The sequence below is a fragment of the Gekko japonicus genome, unplaced genomic scaffold, assembly GCF_001447785.1.
Source record: "Gekko japonicus isolate JY-2015 unplaced genomic scaffold, Gekko_japonicus_V1.1 scaffold463, whole genome shotgun sequence".
Classification (NCBI taxonomy): Eukaryota; Metazoa; Chordata; class Lepidosauria; order Squamata; family Gekkonidae; genus Gekko; species Gekko japonicus.
In genome coordinates this window covers 824,512-845,147 of record NW_015160224.1, presented here as the reverse complement: position 1 = coordinate 845,147, position 20,636 = coordinate 824,512, and the positions used below count along the sequence as shown (strand labels likewise).

Below are 20,636 nucleotides of genomic sequence, written 5' to 3'. Positions count from 1 at the left end.
GATCAGTCTTTTCTTTTATTGATATTTTATTCAGAGTGTGTGTGTGTGTGTGTGTGTATAGAGGAGAATATGAAAAATGAAGTGTTAAGATATGCATAAAAATATGTGTGTGTGTATATATATATATATATACACACATACACACACAGAAATTTTTATGCATATCTTAACACTTCATTTTTCATATTCTCCTCTTTCTAAGAATCAAATTAAACACTGAAAGCATATAAGTACTCTCTATCCTCGTTATCTTATCGTTATCCCTTTCTTTACCCGCTTGCCCAAACCGCCGTACAACTTCCTCTGATTCATGATCTAAACATCATTACATTCTTCTTCAAGTTATTCGAGACTTGGATACTTCTTTAGCTGGATTCCCTCCGTGCATCCTTATTTTATACTTCTAGTCTTTCCTCCCTGCCTATAAAGGAACGTTGAGCAGGGCTGCCTCCGAAACTGGGTGCTGCAGAGGAAGCCTCTGCAACAGGAGGAAACCCTCCTCCCTCTTATCAGAGGTCTTGGGAGGACACACCCTTCCCCTCCTTGCTATGCCGTTGGCTTTAACTATTCCATCCCTATTGTCTATTTTCCATTATTATTATTCCCACTCATCCTATCTACTAACTCTAACTTACTCTGTATACATACATATTTTAAGCCCACCGCAAAAGCACTTTTGGATACCCCGAAGCAACACCGTACTGACTCCCAAGTCACCACTGAAGTATGCCGAAACTCCAGAGAGACCCGACACACACAGAAAGTGGAAGCGCAATGCAACGCAGAGGGTGAGGAATGGCGCTGGGAGAACAGCGGGGAAACACATGGGTCACGGGTGCAGAGAAGCCCTTACTGTGACGCTGCTTGAAGGGCCAGACTGTGACTCGCATGCTCCTTTCAGGCCTGCTAGAACCATCCGATCTAAAAGGAGCACACCCAGAGTCCTTCTGGCATTCCTCCTACCAGGAAACTGCAGACTGCTCCAGAGGGGCCTCGGCAATAATGTCACAGGGCTCTCCAAAGCAGGGTCTCTTTTCCTGAAGGGAAAACATGATTCTGTTGTGCTCCCTCCACTTCCTTCACTGTCAGAGAGCACCAGACAGGCCCAGTCAGTGTCTCTAGTTCAGGGGTCCCCAACGTGGCACTCAGGCGGGCAGCATCTGCCAACACCTTTCCTGACACCCGTCAGGTGTTTTAGGAAGTGGGCGTGGCCAGGTGGGCCTGCTGCCCAGCAGACTTCTGATTGGCCACTGGAGATCTGGTTGGCCGTGCCGATTAAAACAACATTGTTTTGGTGGCAGCTGCGCCCACAAGGTTGGTTTCATGCTCTCTCTCTTCGCATTCCCAGTGTATTTTTTTAAAAAATCAGTCCTTTTGCCTCCTGCGCTTGGGCCTCCTCTCTGCGTGCATGTGTGTGCGTGTGTGTGTGTGAGACGGACCCCTGTGACGGCCATTTTGTGGCTGTGCCCACCACCCAGTGTTAGAATTTCAAAGGCGCCTGCAGGCTCAAGACGGTTGGGGGCCCCTGCTCTGGCTGGGTGGCGGGCTCTCTACCGGGCCATGGCCTTCAGGGCTCCTGAACATGCCAACCCTTGACTCTGGCTCTTTCACCTTAGAAGCTACTTGGAAACTGGGGGCTTGGCCATTGTCTAGCAGAATGAAGCTTCTGGAATGGCCCGAGTGGGTAGAACAATGAGGGGATTTGCTTTCGCCCCTGGCCTGGTCAACAGATCTAGAGAACACTCAGATTTGTCACCTATGATCATCATGTAGCATCTATATGACCTATGAACCCCAAATGACAGCTACCCCCCCACTGTGAGCTTCTGTGCTAAAAAAGCTGCAGAAACACTGTTCAATTCATGGAAGCCCTGTCATCTCTGGTGGCCCCAGGAAATCTCCCAACATGAGTATGGTAAAATGTTTCTCCTCTCCACTCGCCAAGGGACAGACATGAATGTTTTCAATTTGACAAAAGTCTATGGATGAACATCACATCTTATCTCTTTCCTTCTCAAAGCACCCTAGGATCTTATTTTGTAGCTCCTTTGGGCTAGTTTGGTATAGTGGTTAGGAGCGCAGACTCTGATCTGGGAGAACTGGCTTTGATTCCCCACTCCTCCACATGCAGCTGCTGGTGTGACCTGAGTCAGTCACAAGTTATCTCAGAGCTGTTCTCTCAAAAGCAGTCCTCGAAAGAGCTCTCTCAGCCCCACCTACCTCACAGGGTGTTTGTTGTGGGGAAGGGAGAGGAGGGGAGGGGAGGGGAGGGGAAGGTGGTTGTAAGCCGCTCTGAGACTCCTTCATGTAGTGAAGGGTGGGGGTATAAATCCAATCTCCTCCTCCTCCACCACCACCTCCTCTTCTTCTTCAGACTAAATTACATTTTATTGTACTTCATATTTTAAGTCTCTTGGGCTTAACCTTTCAGAAGATCAGGTGTTATTTGTCTAAGAGCCATTATGCTATATAGATGTTTCTAAACAGTAACTGCTCTGATCTGGATGGCCCGGGGAAGCCCAGTCTTGTCAGATCTTGGAAACTCAGCAGGGTCAGCCCTGGCTGGTATTTGGATAGGGTTCCTCCAAGGAATACCAGGGTCATGATGACGTGGAGGCAGGCCATGGCAAACCAGTTCTGAATCATGTCTCCTGCCTTGAAAACTCCACGGGGTCGCCATAAATTGGCTGCAACTCAATGGCAAAAAACTCCCCAGTAGCTAACATCTTTCTTTGGCGTTTTATACCCAGCGCTCTGGTACACCAGTGCAGTGACTGTGAAGCATTTACGGCTCTTGCCAACTTTATCACTGAACCAGTCCGTCTGTACATGCAGACCCCTGGTCCGATGTCTGGAGACAACAGTGGCCTCCTCACAGAGCAAAGGGGCACTTCCTGCATTCATGTATAATTTGGGTTTATGACAAGGACAGTGCAGGGAGGGATAAGGAAGTAGCCCATCTTGCTGAAGAGCTCACACCAAAGGTCCCTAAAGTGTAGGGTTGCCAAGTCGCAATGGGGGATTGTGTGTCTATGCAGAATCTGGCACGCGGGGACGGCGAGACGTGTTGCACCAGCCGTCGCCAGGACATGACGCTATGCGTCGCTCCAGCAACGGGGCTCCAAACAGCCCCGTTGCCAGAACGACACGTAGCATCATGTCCTGGCGACGGTGGTGCAATGTGTCTCACTGTCCCCACGGCACGGATTCTGCAAAGACATGCAGATCTCCCGCCGCGATTTGGCGAGATTTGGGAGCCCTACTAACGTGGTGCCCACCTAAGGGCACCATGGCAACCACCAACACCTTTCCTGTTGCTTCGTTTTCAGAAAGTGGGTGGCCCGGGTGGGGCTTTTACTCAGCAAGGCTTCTGGTCACTGTGGATTTGATTGACTGCAGATTTTTGTAAGTGTCGCTTTGGCAGCAGTTGCCACCATAGTGCAAGGATCGTCACTGTGTGATGGATGGTAAGCTGTGCCGGCCATTTTGTGTCTGATTCTGCCTCCCACGGCAGCCATTTTGTGGCAGCCATTTTGTGGACGGACCAATCACACTGCGTAAGAATTCCAAAGGTGTCTGCGGGCTTTAAAAGGTTAGGGATCCCTGGGGTAGAGGGTGAAGGAGGCGTCCTTAGACCAACCTCTCTGTACTACTGGGCCCAGCAAGAGCCCAGAGATAAGGGGCCGGGGGTGGGTGGGGGGAGAGCACCTTGGAAAGGTGTCCCTCAGCAAAGTTCCTCTGTGGAGCCAGGAACCATTATGGCAGCCTCTTCTGAGCTCGGGGCAGGGGTGGGGGGGTCACCTATGCTGGGTCTTAGGCAGGGAGATGAACTTGCAGATATAAAGACTGTGCTTCATCTCCTCATTGACTGGATGTGCATGTGGTGTGGATTGGCTGGGGGGTGGGGTGGGGCCAGGATCCTGGGGAACCGGCTCCTGAATTCCTCGACAGCCTTTTTAGCGGCAAAGTCCTGTTTACATATCCAGGAAATCTTGGGCCTACCGACTGTGCCGCCTTGAGCAAGACGCGGATGGAATTATTTCAAAGCAATATCCTTGTGGCTTTAATAACCATGAGATCTAAACACACACACACACACACACACACTTCACGCAAACAAAACCCAAACTAAGCTAGTTTCTTTACCATTCCCACCTTCCCCCCGCAATAAGGGGAGGAAAATATCCCTGTTCCTTTTCCAGAAACTGCAAAACCGTTTTTTTTAATTTAGAGAAAAAAAATGAAAGAGTTTACAATGATTTTACCTCCCCTGACGGGCTGTAGAAAAACCTCTATGCTTTTATTTTTGCTCATCCGAGTGGTTCTGACCTGCTCTGTAATTACATTACTTTCTACCTACTGTGCGAAGGCATTTTTTGCACGATGTACCTCTCACAGCTCTCTCCCGGGTTCCCGTGATGCCGTCACTCAAACGCTTTTCAAACCAGCGATGTAGAAATCAAAAAGAAAAGAAAAATGGCTGGAGACGCAGAGAGAATAAGTGCTCCTGATTCTGCCCCCCCTCCTTTTGCGCCCCCCCCTCCCTTTTCCATCTCTCCACCCCCCCCCCTTTACGTTATTCATTTAATCTCCCCGCATGAAAATGCAAACCATAATGAAGGGTTGGGACGGATTATTAGAAGCTGTTGATTTTGAGGGGGAGGGAAGAAAGAGCCAGAGACTGAAAAGGAGAGGATAATTTGACATTTACTCTGACTGATCTAAACTGATTTGGGTATATTTATGGCTTATAAAGTGTTTAGAAGGATTGAAAGGGGCTGAGGGGAGGCGGGCAGGAAAGTCATAGGAGAGAGGCAGACAGCAGTATAAAAGGGAGAAAAAAGTGTCATATACAAAAAGGAAATATATAGATATATGACTTCTAAATAAAGCCCCCACTTACATTTGAAAAACTCAGCTAAGAGGAAGTGATCGCTCCAGAGTTAAGCGGCCGGGCAGGGGACCCTCCTTGGCATGATCCAGGGCTCTGCTGCAGCACGGGGGCTGCAAGGGTTTTGGCAGTCCATTGGCTAGATGAACCTATCACAGACCTTTCGAAGGTGCCTCAGTTAATTATGTTTTTAAAGGCGACAAAGCCCAGAAAATGTGGGCAGGGGGGCACCACCTTAGAGGAGGCATCCCCCCTTCTGGGATAGAGGATGGGATGCAAGCGGGAAAGGTGCCAGAGCAGGGGAAGGCGACGGGTTCTGCATGTGCCAGCCAGACAGTGGAACCCCAGACCGTCTTGCTCCATACATGAGGCTGGTCCTCCACTCATGGAACCAGTGGACTCCTGGGTTGCTGGTGGTCTGTAGTGGTTAGAGGGTTGGATTAGAATCTGGGAGACCCAGGTTCTAATCCCCCCCCCCCGCTATAGAGAAGAGAAGAAAAGACTGGATTTATACCCCATGGCCCTTCACTACCCAAAGGAGTCTCAGAGTGGCTTACAAACTCCTTTCCCTTCCTCTCCCTGCAAGGTAGGTGGGGCTGAGAGACCTCTTTCAAGGACTGCTCTTGAGAGAACACCGGAGATCTGTTTGTGGAGCTTGTCTGATCTGAACGAAAGATGTTGCTTTCTGAAAAACAGGCACACAAACAAGAAAAATGTGCTCGAACAACCCCCACTCCTGATGGTCTTGGTCTACATCAGGCTCCCATAAATCTGAAAATTAAGTGGCTAGCAAGGTGAGCCCAAGAGCTGATGAGGGTACCTTGCCTGAGCCAACAAAACATCTTGAGCTGCCCAAGTGTGTGTCACTCCACAGAGACAGGTCCCTTTGCCCAAGGAGTTTTGTGGGAGTGGGAATTGCCTTCAACTCGCAGCCAGCTTAAGGTGACCCCACAGAGTTTCCAAGGCAAGAGACACAGGGAGGTGGTCTGCCATCGCCTGCTTCTGAGTAGCAACCCTGGACTTCCTTGGCGGTCCCCCCACCCAAAGACGAACCAGGGCCAACTTTGCTTAGCCTCCAAGGTCTGATGAGATCAGGCCAGCCTGGTCCATCCAGGGAGTTAATTAGGTATTCACTTCAGCTGGTGGCGACAGAGATTTCCTAGCCCCTCTCAGTCAGGACAGTGTCCTTCGAGAGAACTGTCACACCCAAAGCATGGCTCCCACAATTCTTTGACAGTGGAGATGTACAGATACGTCTCTTTCCCCCATTTATTTTCATTTCATACACGGTCAAGGAAGGCTAATTGCATACCATCTAATTTTTATGGCAAATTTCCCCTTTCCGTTTGTTTCTTTTATGCTACTGGTTCATGCCACTGACACAAAAGGAGGCATAAATTTTAACAGCAGCATTTCCATCAGACTGTGACCGATTTCACACAAGAGCTGCACTGTGGTCACATCTCCCTTTGCCCTGCTTCTATTGGTCAATTTCCCACTCGAAGCTGCATAGCTGCGTTTTGACCCGTGGCTTCGCCCGGTTTCCCCCGCGTCTTTTTGATCCTCAAAAAACAGGATCATGAAACCGCGGGGAAAATTGGGCAAAGCCGTGTGTCAAAACGTGACTGCGTGGCTTCGAGTGGGAAATTGACCAATAGAAGCGGGGCAAAGGGAGGCGCGACTGTGGCGCAGCTCTTGTGTGGAATCGGTCCGTGTGAATGTGACTGCTGGAGAAAGGAGGGGCTGTGGCTCAGTGGAAGAGCCTCTCCTTGGCATGCCGAAGGTCCCAGGTTCAATCCCCGACATCTCCAATTAAAGAATCTGGTAGTAGGTGATGTGAAAGATCTTGACCTGAGATGCTGGAGAGCAGCTGCCAGTCTGAGTAGACAATAATGACCTCGACTAACTAATGGTCTGACTCGGGATAAGGCAGCTTCGTGTGAGCCCATAAGTAAGCTTGATATTTCAAATCCACTCAGGGCTGGTTTAAAATGAACTTCCATCCCTACCTGACAGTAAAGTGGACAGGAAAACCACATAAGTTTATCCAGTTAATATGTCTATCAGAGAATCTTGCACCTGTATCTTCCAGAAGAGGAGAAAGGAATCGTGGATTCTTAAATTGTTTCTATTATGTGCAGTGGAGCTGCTGTGCCTTTGATTTAAAAGAGAAGGCTGGTATTTGAAGGGGGGATTGTTTAACCCTCCACCTTCTGGGCTGCTCTGGGAGTGACCTCATTGCATTTATCCCAACTGTAACTGTTCTCTCCAGACTCAAGCTGTGACTGAACAGGACTGCATGTCATCAGCAAAAGTTGCTGAACCTGGCACTGATTGGCTAGCAACAGTTGCCTCCACAACAGTTCCTGGAGCAGCATTAAAACATTTCTTTAGAATTGGGCAGGCCATCTTAAAGATGGGGGAAGATGCACAGGTGAACTGGTATTTGACTCTGGGGTATGTGTATCTGTCACTCAAGTTGTGAAGGCAACCAAAAGCAGGGTTTGCTTCACTGCTGAGGGATACACTGTGAGCTGTATTTTTTTAATGCTGCTCAAAGTGGTTTTCATTATAAATGACTGAATGTCCTTTTGTATTAGAGATCCATTGCAAAAACACAAATCAATCTGCTCCCCCAAAGGGGAGAGGAATTTTTCTGTGACCTCACTATTATGAAGTACAATTGGGGGATCTCTTCCCTTTTCCCTGGAAACTGTGCTTTTGAGCTGGTGGCCAGGTGCCTCAATGAATAAAGTGTCAGCCGAAAGGATTACTGTTTTGCTATCTGTAGCGAGATTAGAAATTGCTGTGCACTGGAAAGACAAGGCTCTGCCTTTGTTGCATGCACGGAGGACCCGGTTGTAGGATTACTTCCTACTGGGCAAAATCTCCACATATGATGTCAATGCTCTGTCAGAACGTTTTCATGAAAAAAACAGAGAGTTATGGTTCCCAATAGTAGAATATCTAACAATTCATTACATTCTCCTCCAAAAATGATTCTACCATGATACCATATTTCTAATTTGATAGGGGTTTACAGCCAAACTTCAGGTCTGTTAGCAGAAAATGGTTGGTCCTTAACAAATTAACTGAAGGAAATGACTCTCTTTTACACTTGTAGAGGTTATGTTAATATTCAGCATGGTCTTATAGTGATTAACTCTTTGGAATATGCTTGCTTTTGATATGTGTATGATGTTCGTGGTTGCTGCTCTCTCTCAATGACGTTATTTCTGTACTAGTAATTGTAATTCTTGTTTGATCACTTTGCCCCCACTTCCTTCCTGTTATATTTCATGAATTATCTATTGTTATTTGAAAATCTGTTAATACAAATTATTATTGATTGGGGGGGATCATGACATATAATTAGAAACTAATTCCAACAAAACCCTCTGTAAATTCAGCTTTTAAAAAAAATGCAATTTGACCACGAATGTTTCCAAAAGTGGGCCTTGGGATCTTTGCTCTCTTTCCTGTCCCACCACAGAAATAGGAAATGGTGCCACAGTTGTCCCTAGATGGGCAAACAGTTTTTAATTGAGAAAAAGAATTGAGCAAAAGAATTGAGCTCCTCTGTGGGGTCCGATGGGGATTATGCATGGCGACCAAATGGAGCCTCCATGCTCAGAGCCAGTAGAATTTCCAGTCCCACCTGCTAGGGAGACGCAGGAGGACTATCGCCTTCCTGCCCTGCTTCTGAACTTCCAAGAGACCATATATGCCTCGGAGAGAGTTACGCTCTGAGAGTCAACATCTCCTTGCGATCCCTGGCCCAAAAGATGTCCGCCTAGCCTCGACCAGGGCCAGTGTCACAACAGGGCCAGTGTCACAACAGGGCCAGTGGGGCAAGGCAGAGAGGGGGAGTTCACAGTCCAGTCCGAGAGTCAAGCCAGCGAGAGAAAGCAAAACAACCAGAGCAAAAGTCCCAATACATAAAGCCAGGCCGTAGTCAGAGCGTTACCAAGAGTCAGAGTCCAGATGGGCAAGCGTCGAAGTCAGGGTGCAGAGCCGAGGACAAGAGTCAGGGGGTCACCAAAACGCGGACTGGAGTCAGGAGCCATGAAGTCAGTCAGTAGCCAGATACCAGGAACAGAGTCAGAGGTGCAGAGTTTCTGGTCCGAAGGACGAGTTTGCCAGCACGATTAGCCAGCAGTCAGCAACTTATGCAAATAGCTTGCTGGGTTGTTAACTCATTAGTGCCTCATTAGCACTGCCTCACTAAGTCCTTGATCCCGCTAGAACTCTGGGCTGATTGATCTCCAACCGGGCAAGTGTGCCTCTTTGCGTCTGGTTGCCAAGTCCCGGCGTCTCCGATCCCTCAGCCGGTCGACAGGTGGCAGAGAACTGGGGCCAGGCACTGCCTGATCGGCTTAAGGTGCAAGCTGTTCTGGAGGCTGGGGCTCATCCTTTCCAGTACTTAGGTTTGACAAAGACTCCCGTGCCTCCGATGGTGTTAAAGGCACAGAGTCCTCAGTTTCAGAGCTCCCAGGTGCTGCGTCGAGGGCAGGCATGACAGCCAGGGCTTTTTCCGCCCTGGCCCCCACCTGGTAGAGCATGCTCTCTATTGAGATCAGGGCCCTGCGGGATCTTATTCAATTCCACAGGGCCTGCAAGACGGAGCTCTTCTGCCAGGCCTTTGGCTGAGGCAGCAGGCGCCCACACATGCCCCCCCCAAGGTTGCGGTCTCCCACGCACTGATAACCGGCCATACTTAGCTACATCACTGGGCCGGATTCTCCCTATGGCAAGCATGACTACCAGTTTTATATGTTTTAATGTGTTTTAAATTTTATTGTATTTATTAAACCCACCCTGAGCCTGTTTACAGGATGGGTGGGATATAAATGTGGAAAATAAATAAATAAATTTGGCCAGGCAGGGCTGAAAACAGAACACTTGGCTGGGTCCAGAGATCACTGGATATTGTGCTATTGCAACAACTGAACTCCTGGGTTTTATCCAGGAGGTAAATGATTCCCAGCAGCACCATATCCAACAACATGTGAATCCTACACTCAACTAAACGTTCTGACCCAGCAGGATGATTGCAAACAGCTGTCTCTCACACAGAGTTCATTTGTACCCCACTGCCTGCCATGAGAACATCAGAAGAGCCCTGCTGGATAGGACCAATGGTCCACCTGGCCCAGCCTCCCGTCTTACCCAGGGGCCTCAGCCAGTTCCTCTGGAGGGCCAGCAACAGGGCAGAGAGGCCGAGGCCTTCCCCTGAGGTTGCCTCCTGGCTCTGGGATTCAGAGGCTTAGTGCCTCTGAATGTGGAGGTTCTCCTCAGCCACTATGGCTAGTAGCCACCAATAGACTTAGCCACTGATAGACTTCTCCATGCAGTACAGTGGTCAGAGTGTCTGCCCAGGCCAGGGGAGCCCTAGCTGTATCTTCTCTCCCACGGTCAAGCCAGGCGAGGTGATGCCGGTTTCTGCCTGTGCTGCTGAGGGCTGGGAGGGAGCCCAGAGTCCCGCTGAGATGTCGGCACCCTCCTGATTGGGCTGCCTCCAAGCAGTTGCTTGGGTGCTTTGGCTGGACAGCTGACCCTGCCCGTGCATATGGAAGAGGCTGTATTAAAAAGCGTTTGATAACCTTAAATCTTTGCAGAGTACGAAGGCTGATGCTTACCTTACAAGTTCCTCATTGTACAGAGACCGGTGGGACTCCCTGCTCAAAACATAGACTTGACCCTTGAAGACGGAGACCCGAACCTTTCCGTCCACGAGGTCCTGGGACCGGGCAATGCAGTGGCGGATATAGGCACACTCTGGGCTGCACCAGAAACCTACAGGGAGGGAGGGAGGGAGGGAAGGAGTAAAGGAAGGAGAGACCAGAATCTAGTCAGTGCCTCAGTGGCTTCTGTGGGATTGAGGGGCGCACGCTGTGGACAGTGACTTTCCATCTGTGTGCCTGGGCAAGGGTCAGTTCCACAGAAGCTGTCTTGGATGAGAAGAGAAGCAATGGCTGACCTGAGGGGGCAGAATGTCTGCCCTGATTAATTCGCCTGTTCTCTAAGGACACAAGGGAGCCTACTGGAGCATTTCGGCTCCAAAGGGTGATGACTAGAGGAAGGGGATTCCATGGAGAGGGGCCCACCACCGAAAGGGCTCTGCTCCTCATCTCAGCGACCTCAGATGGGAGAGAAAGGGTTTACAGTTACCAGAATCGCCATGGCCCCCCCATGGCCCCCATGACAAAGAGTTGCTCTGCCTGCCCTTCATATCAGCCGTATCTAACCTAAACAGCATTAAAAAAACCCAACAGCCCTTGCTGTTCGAAGCAGTGATTCACACAGCCCCCCCCCACCTCTTTCCTCATATTTTTATCCCACCCTTCCTCCAAGGAGTGCAGGGTAGCGTGTTTCCCCCATTGGACCCGTAACAACTGCTGAGGCAAGTTAAACTGAAAGCAACCAGCCCCTCAGTCAAATCGCCCCCTACTAGCAACACTTTGGGGAGTTCCCTGGGGCACCCAGCTCGACCAGAGCCATCCAAATTTCATCCCCCTGGCCTTCCCTCCCAGCAGACCTGGGTGGGGACAGAGCAACTGCCTTGCGTGCAGAAGGTCCCAAGTTCAATCCCTGGCGTCACCGGTGAAAACAGTCTCCGGCAGGAGGCCCAGCAGCCTAAATAGCCCTGACTAGCCCAAGCTTGTCAGTCAGTCAGTCCGTCAGCCTTTATTGGCATAAAACAATACCTTAAAAAGAGGATTACTATAAGAAAAGATACATATAAACAGGGGCCATTTCCTGCAGGAGCACACAGGAGCGGAGCTCCGGCAGTAAAGAGCCCAGGGGGCAGGCATGTGCAACAAGCCCCACCCCCTGCTCCCAGCAGCCCTCAGTCAGAGCAAGAAGCAGCCAGGTAAGCTGCAGAGCCCCCCTCCCCCCGGTCCAAAACAGTCCAGTGGCACGTTTAAGACCAAGTTTTATTCAGGTACAAGCTCTCCCTCCTCTGTGAGGACAGATCTGCGTGTTCCCCCCCCCCAATAGCTAGCAATCCAAAACAGTCCAGTGGAGCCTAAGCAGTGGGTGTTGCCTTCTGACACACTTCCGGTGATGTCAGGGGGGGTGGCATATGCCAATGAGTTATGCTAATGAGTTATGCTAATGAGCTCCTGCACCTCTTTTTCTCCAAAATGACCCCTGCATATAAAACCATATACAACCATACATATAAAACCAAGCTTGGAAGCTAAGCAGGGTCAACCACCTTCAGGACTTGGATGGGTGGCCAGCAGGAAAGACAGGGGTTGCTATGCAGAGGGAGGCGATGGCAAAGAGCCTCTGCTCACTTCTTGCCTTTAGAACCCTGTAAGGTGGGACTTCATCGGGTCACTATCAGTCAGCTGTGATTTGACAACATTCAACTATTATTGGGCGAGGGGTGTGGAGCAATGCTCCCTCTAAGCTGTGGAGTCTTGTGAGCAAAAATTATACTTGGTGAGCTACTGGAATTAAAGTTGTGAGTGAGCGATTTGGCTGCTGCATAAATTAGTTTGCTCTGGAGCCATCTTTTCTAAGTGGAGACAGAAATGGGTGAGCCAGAGGCTAAAAAAACTGTGAGTGTAGAGGGAACACTGGTTAGGAAAGAATCCCTGCCCAAGGCTTTGGTGAGCTGCTATCAATGAAGATACAGGGCTAGGCAGAGCAGAAGGCAAGCTTCACAACAGAAGGGGGCCATCGTTAAGTGGCACAGCACCCGCCTGGCCGGGAGGAGGCCTGAGGTCCGGTCACCGGGAGCAGGGGCTGGAAAGGCCTCTCTTTCCTGAGGACCTGAAGACCCCCTATCAGCAATCTTGGGCTGGACGGACCAAGAACCTCCTGCAGCAAAAGACAGCTCTAGATTCACTTGGAGGAAGCCCTCATCTCCCGGCCTCTTTTTTGCAGGAGCAAGAAGGACGGCCTGTGAGATATTCTGAGCCTCTCCTCCTTCTCATCGTGTCTGTAGGACTCCTGATGAAAGCCAGCCTCACCCCCACCCCATATGTCCACCCTAATTTCCATCACATCCCTTCTGAAGCATGTGAGGAATTTGGGGCCCTTCTCCAGCAGCCTGGAAGAAAAATCAGCCCCCTAGCTGGCTTGGCAGGTATCCACGAAAACACACCAGCTGAAGGGACGTGCTTCTCTGCCCTGTACGATTCTGAGCAAGATAAGCCTCAGATGACCTCTCCTTGGGTCAGACTGATGGTCCTTCTCGTTCAGGATCCTGTTTCACAAAGGCCCAGAAGCAGAGCTAGGAGGCCAAATCCTCCCTTGTTATTATCCCCCCCCGCAAAAAAAAGATCAGCATTCAGAGCCTTGGAACATAGGTTTACTAGGATGCAACTGGAAACCTGGCCAAACACGCACACACCGAACAGTTGAATGCCAGTCCTGTTAATGGTGGCGGCCCGTACAACCCCCAACCCCCATCTCTTTTACTCTCTGGACCCCTCTTTCTGCCCCACCATCTCCTGCTGTGGCCACCCCTGCTCCCCCACTTGGGAGCCCTCCCCATCTTGAAAACAAAGTGCCGGAAATGGGTCTCCAACGTATCGCCTCCCGCCCTCCCTCCCGCTGTGTTTAGCACAGCCAGGGCCTTGGCTTCTGTTCCTCCATTGTGTTCTCGAGCAACACTGACAAAGAGAGTGAACTTGGGGAATTAGCTATTATACCGATAGCATTACAAAGACCATCTGGGGCCACCTGAAACCAGGCAGGCAACAGGTGTGTGGGGGGAGATGGTTAAAAGCGTGGAGGTGTCTTCCCACTCTCTTGCAAAAGCCTCCCTGCGACCCGGTAGAACCAGAGCATGGGTGTTAACCTTAATTCCCCAATGTGGCTATAACCAAAAGGGGAGGAGTTGTAGCGGTCCAGAATGAGATCTGCAGTGGAGAAAACAAACCCTCCTGGATAAAGCCTCCAAGGGAGGAAGCCGATTGCCAGAGAACGACAGCGACTTCTCTTTGGCAGTGAGAAGTTACCTTAGAAACTGAAGTTACCTTAGAAACAGGCCCTCTCACTGGTCACTGTGATGCTTTTGCCTGAATTCCAGATGCTGGCAGAAACAAGTGGGATTGGATCGGGGCGCTCCCTGAGCTGACCAGCTCTTGTATCGGCAGAGTCGTATTGGGCAGAAGAGCCTCCCAGCAGGGAAGCTTTGACCCGGGGGTCTTTATCGGGCTGGGCAATCAGGACCCATATGTCCCAGGTAGGCTCACCTTTCCCGGTCCTTTCATTTCTCAAATAACCCAGTGCTGTCATGCCAGTCGGCAGGCACATCTCATCTTTCCCTCCCCTGCGGAGTGCTGCTATGGGGGCAGCTGTCTCCTTCGTCTGGGTCTCTGCTTTTGTCTGCTGCCCTCTGGGAGGAGGATGGAATCCAGCCTCCGTTCATGGTGGCAGGAAGAAGAAGAAGAGGAGGAGGAGGAGATTGGATTTAGACCCCGCCCTTCACTTGGAGTCTCAGAGCGGCTTACAAATCCTTTCCCTTCCCCTCCCTACAACAGACACCCTGTGAGGTGGGTGGGGCTGAGAGAACTCTGACACAAACTGCTCTTTCAAGGACAGCTCTTGTCAGAACTACGGCTTGCCCAAGGTCATCCAGCAGCTGCAAGTGGAGGAGTGGGGAATCAAACCCGGTTCTCCCAGATTAGAGTCCACGCACTTAACCACGACACCAAACTGGCTTCTTCCCATGGAAAGTGGGAAGAAGAAGAGTTGGTTTTTATACCTCCCCTTTCCACCCTGAGGAGTCTCAAAGTGTCTCAAAGAGGCTTATAATTGCCTTTCCCCTTCCTCTCCGGATGACAGGCAGCTGGGGCTGAGAGAGCTCTGAGAGAGAGTGCTGTGACTGGCCCAAGGTCACCCAGCAGGCTTCGTGGGGAGGAGGAGTGGGGAATCAATCCCATTTCTCCAGAGCAGAGGCTGCTGCTCTTAACCACTGCATGACACTGGCCCTCTGAAATGGAGCGGGTGAGACAACCAGGCTTCCATAATACCTGTGTTAAATAGTGGGTTCCATGGATGAGCAGGCTCGAGTCTAGTGATCAGCTCAACTTTATTTGTGATTTCAGCAAGAGCAAGTCAAGACCCCAGAGCTTCAGCTCTGTTAACTAAGCTTCTGCCCTGAAACTCCTGTTGGCCTCTAAGATGCTGTTGGACTCGATTCTAACTGTTTCACTGCAGACCAACACGGTTGCCCTCTGAAATTACCTGCACATGTGGATCTGGCTCACTGTTGTGCTCTGTACATACGCATTATTACGATACGCAAAATATTTAATGGTGCACCACATTCTCCATTTAGCTGCAGAGGCCTTTCTCTTTGTGTGTGGCATCCAGGGGTTTTGAACCAGGGAGTCCAACAGCTGGACCAGGCAAGCTGACAGTCTGGGCCAGTGTGGTGATAGCTTCGTGGTCAAGGGAGGTGCTGACCTGAACTCTCTTGTACTCCGGCGCCACTGGTGTGTGTGGCCAGAAGGTGGTATTGCATCTCCCAGTTCCCCAAGGATCAACTGATATGAAGGCCCAATGGACTTCCACAGAGTCCTAATTTTTTTTTTACTTACTTCATTTATACCCTAACCCTATCTCCCCAACAGGCCCCCCCCCCGAGGTGGCTTACATCATTCTCCTCTCCTCTCCTCCATTGTATCCAACAACAACCCTATGAGGTACTGGCCTAAGGTCACCCAGTGAGCTTCCGTGGCAGAGTGGGGATTACAGCCTGGTTCTCCCAGGTCCTAGTCTGACATTTTCACCTCTACACCATGCTGGCCCCAACACACTAGTCCTTCCCAGTTCCTGGTTCTGGCCTGGTTCCTCCACCTATGCAGGTCACTGCTCAAGCACCGGCCTTGCCTGGGTCTAGGGTTGCCAAGTCTGAGAAACTCACCGGCGGGGGAGCCTCACCCGTCTCCGGGAGCCATCGTGGGATGTGCGCACGCACGCGCCACCAGCACGTCCCAGGAAGTGACTTACGACATTGACCACGTTGGGAACACCATAGAGTTTTCCTTCTGACGATCTAGGCCACGCCCCTAACGTGGTCAACGTGGTTGTGTCACCTCTGGTGACGCAACCACGTTGCGCTTCGGGGAGCGGAGTTGCCCCCAGGGCCCGATTCCGTGGTGGCGGAAATCGGGCCTCCAAAGCGGGGGTTTACCCACCCCCCGCCCCCACTTGACAGCCCTACCTAGGTCACTGTTTCCTGATCCCCCTCCCCCCAATCCTGACATTTCAAAGTAAACTAGATTGGAGCCATGCGCACACACAGCATCCCCAGCTGGCCTCATCCCTCACCTGCCTGCACAGTCAATTGCTCACTTAACGTAATTTACTTACATAATTTTATTACGATCCTAGATCAGCAATAACATAGTCAGCAGTCAGCAACACAGACATGGAAATATGCATATACAGTAAAATCATAACCTCATTACAAACCAAATTCCATGTTACGTGTATAGTTAATTAAAAGATCTAACCGGGTGCTTCCTTATTGAACAAGCCAAAGCACAAAATCTGGCCACTTTAAAGAGGGTTTACTTAGAGCAATCTGAGAGGAAAGGGACACATAAACCTTGTTGGATCTACCTGGAAAATCAGATAAAACTGAGGTGGCGTATTAAGGAACAAATTAACAGTACGATAGCCCACGTTTAACCATTTCAACCGCTTTCCATGGGCAAGGACAAACACAGGCACTTCCACACCTGCTAAATAATGCAGTGTCAATCCACTTCAGCGACTGTAAGCAAGTGGATTTAGCCATTTCACACAATAAAATTCAGTTGCAAAGTGCATTCAAAGTGGATTGAAGGTGTGCACAAATCTCTCTCTACCACATTCAGCTGCTGTTCCCCTCTTATTTATTTATTATTGTTTGTATTTATACTCCGCCTTGCCTGACAAGCAGGCTCAAGGCGGCTAACAGGTTTAAATAGCATGACAAAAAATTAAAACAATGATTAAATGCCGTATCAGTTAAAACAAGTAAACAACAACAATTACAGAACCAACTATGGCGGCAATCCAATCAAATCCCGAGATAGGGGTAGTAACCAGCGGAGACTCTGGCCAGAAGATGGTCTAAGTTCAGCCAGAAGATGTTCCAGGGCACACCCCTCACTGGCGGCCCCTAATCGAACGCCTGGCGGAAGAGCTCTGTTTTACAGGCCCTGCAGAACTGTGAGAGGTCCCACAGGGCCCTGATGTTCTCTGGGAGCTCATTCCACCAGTATGGGGCCGCCACTGAGAAAGCCCTGGTTCTGGTAGTATTTAGTCTGGCTTCTTTCGGACCAGGGAGGGTCAACCGATGTTGCAACCCTGACCTCAGTGCTCTCTGGGGCTCGTATGGGGAGAGTCTTCTTCAGACCTAATTATAATACCCTCAAAAGTGCTGCCTGTTTGGGGATGCATCCATGACAGAAAAAAATTGTGGCCTTTGAATTACAATCAAAAGACCCTATATACCCTTGAACTGGTGTAGACCAGGGCAGCTTCTATACTGACTGAGGTGCTCAAAATACCAGTGTGCGAGATTCTCGGTTGGGTTTTGCTCCTCATCCCTTCCCCTGCCATAGTGCCACAAGACCGATCTCTGTCTCCTGAAGATCAGCTGAAAAAATCCCAGGAGATCTCCAGCCACCACCTGGAGAGGACTGGCAACCCTAGTCCTCAGAAGCCTTACAGTCAGTTACTGGAATAAAAAGCTCCAGCTTCTGGTTATTGGTCAAAGGCCAAAGGCCTGCCCCTGGGCATTTGTAGCCAGCCTGACTAATCCAGAGGCTTTGTATTAAGTGCCAGTGAGGGCCGCTAGCACTATGCCCCTCTCTGAGGCCTTAGCAGGCACAGATCTAAACAGCTCACTCCAGCTAGGTCCCATCTCAGGCCCTGCCGTCCTTGGCTCAAGCCCCGGAACCCCCTTCCCACTGAAGCTCCCTATGCAACCCCCTTGTGCTCCCCCCTTTGTCCCACGATTGCCAAGAACAGCATTTCAGGGTGGTCAGCTGGCTGCAGCAGAAGGGGACAATCGATGAGGACCCCACGTGGGGGTGGTGGGGCTGAGCATCAAGCCACAGCCAACTTATGGCAACCCTGTAGGGTTTTCAAGGCAAGAGACTTCAGAGGTGGTTGGTCATGGCCTGCCTCTGCCTAGCGACCCTGGACTTCCTTGAGGGCCTCCCCTCCAAACCCTGACCTGGGCTGACACTGACAAAATTGAGCTACCCTAGGCTATCCGGGTCAGAGTGAAAACAGCACCTAGGAAAACTGAGTGCCTTGGAAGTAAGGGAGGGGCCAGCAGTTCAGTGGCAGAGCCTCTGTTCGGCATGCAGAAGGTCCCAGGTTCAATCCAGTCAAAAGGATCGGGTAGGAGGTGATGTGAAAAACCTCCGCCTGAGACCCCGGAGAGCCACTGCCAGTCTGCATAGACAAGGCTGACCTGGATGGACCCCAAGGGCCTGATTCCACACAAGGCAGCTTCATGCGTGCGTGTGTGTGTTTGTGTGTGTGTGTGTGTGTGTGTGCAAGGGTATGGGCAGAGCCAGACTATTACTGGTTGCAAAGGTGGAAGTATTCAGACCCCGTTGGCTGTTCGGCCAGGGGTGGTGGTGTCAGCCCTGTTTCCAAACCCCAGCTACCCAGTGATCCTGGTGCCTCCTTCTACTTGCTCCTGAGGAACCCCACCCCAGCATCAGGCCAGCTGAAAACACTTGCAGGGATCACGCGTGGCAGAAAGGCCGATGCCACAAGCCCTGCTGGGCAGTCATCCCACTGCTGTTAATTAGTTCATTAAGCTTGCCAAGATTTAAGAAATGCACTAAGGAGGATCTCTCCTCCATGAAGTATTTTTGGTCAGTGATCAAGCCATTTCCTCCTTAATCGTTCTGTGTGTGCACAGATGTTGATACTTAGTTTTCCTTGCTGGGCTACATAGGCCAATTAAATATACACACACACACACCTCAGCTAGAATTGGATTAGATGACTGCACCCTTTGGCCACTGGCAGGGGATAGAAGAAGAAGAACAGAAGAAGAGATTGGATTTATACCCCGCCCTTCACTACCCAAAGGTGTCTCAGAGCGGCTTACAAACTCCTTTCCCTTCCCCTCCCCACAACAGACACCCTATGAGGTAAAAGAAGAAGAAGAGATTGGATTTATACCCCGCCCTTCACTACCCAAAGGTGTCTCAGAGCGGTTTACAAACTCCTCTCCCTTCCCCTCCCCACAACAGACACCCTGTGGGGTAGGTGGGGCTGAGAGGGCTCTTGACAGAAACTGCTCCTTTTTCAAGGACACCTCTTATCAGAACTACGGCTTGCCCAAGGTCATCCAGCAGGTGCAAGTGGAGGAGTGGGGAATCAAAACCGTTTCTCCCAGATTAGAGTCTGCACACTTAACCACGACACCAAACCGGCTTAGGGTTGCCAGACCCAGGTTGGGAAACTCCTGGAGATTTGGGGGTGGAGCCTGGGGAGGACGGGGACCTCAGTGGGGTACATAATGCCACAGAGTCCACCCTCCGAAGCATCCATTTTCTCCAGGGAAACTGATCTCTGTAGTCTGGAGATGAGCTGGAATTCTGGGGGATCCTCAGCTCCCACCTGGAGGCTGGCAAACCTACTTTAGATCTAGTTCTCGCTGAGAAGCTCGACCAGTGTTGGACTGTACCACTTTGGGCTGCAGGATGAATCCTTCTGACATACAGAAAATCAGCATGGCAGGGAGCAGACTAGGCCATATGGGACTTTTCTCTCTGACATGCTAGTTTTCCCCGGGGGGGGGGGGGCTTTTTGTAAAGAAGAGCGTTTGGTCATGTGAGCCCCTATTGGTGGTCCGATTTCTATAGGTGCCCGGCCATGATAGGGGAAACTTCCTGCCAATCTCTGTGTGATTTACTGTAGCGGCCTGGCCACTGTGTCTCTGTTGTGCGATTGTGTTGCGAACATGTCTGGAGCACAAGATCACATTTCCAACACAAGAGTTGCTCGGCAGGAAGCACCGCTTTGGGCTTCCCTCCTCCCAGCAGCCGCACATGCAGAGACACGGTGATGGTCTCCTCAGAGGGTGGAGAGGTATTTGTGTCCCACCCTCTTCCTCCAAGGAGTCCAGGGTGGCATCTGCACGGTGCCCTCCCCCCTTTGAGGTCCGTTAGTAGGGGAGAGAGTGACCGGACCACCAAGACTCATGGCTCTGGAGTGATTTTCAGACCCGGTTCTCGTCAGTGCTAGTCCAACACTGACCGGTACCACACACTGGCTCTCCCTCTTGAGTAGAAGAAGAAGAAGAGAAGATATTGGATTTATACCCCACCCTTCACTTGGAGTCTCAGAGCGGCTTACAAACTGCTTTCCCTTCCCCTCCCCACAACAGACACCCTGTGAGGTGGGTGGGGCTGAGAGAACTCTGACACAAACTGCTCTTTTTCAAGGACAGCTGTGCCAGAGCTTGTGACTGACCCAAGGTCACATCAGCAGGTGCAAGTGGAGGAGTGGGGAATCAAACCCGGTTCTCCCAGATTAGAGTCCGCACACTTAACCACCACACCAGAGTAGTCCATAAGGAACCCTCTTTGGAGGTGCAGGAGTGCTCCCGGTTTTCGTTCCTACAGTCAAGTGCCCTGCAGAAATCTGGGAAACCTTGACAGGCATTTCTGCTAGTGTTAAGAAGTAACAGTCGCTTTCTTAAGCCTCAAGCCAGATATGTTCAAGACTGGCTGCCTCTCTTTTTCTCCATCTGCTG

At 50.6% G+C, this 20,636-nt stretch overlaps 1 protein-coding gene across 1 annotated transcript in view; it reads right to left on the bottom strand.

The window, feature by feature from the left end:
- Positions 1–20,636, bottom strand: part of ASS1 (argininosuccinate synthase 1) — a 179,718-nt gene that overhangs the window by 25,499 nt on the left and 133,583 nt on the right. Inside the window, exon 12 of the mRNA XM_015411491.1 lies at positions 10,531–10,687. Within this exon, the coding sequence (XP_015266977.1) occupies positions 10,531–10,687 (157 nt within the window). The remainder of the gene's footprint in view (positions 1–10,530; positions 10,688–20,636) is intronic.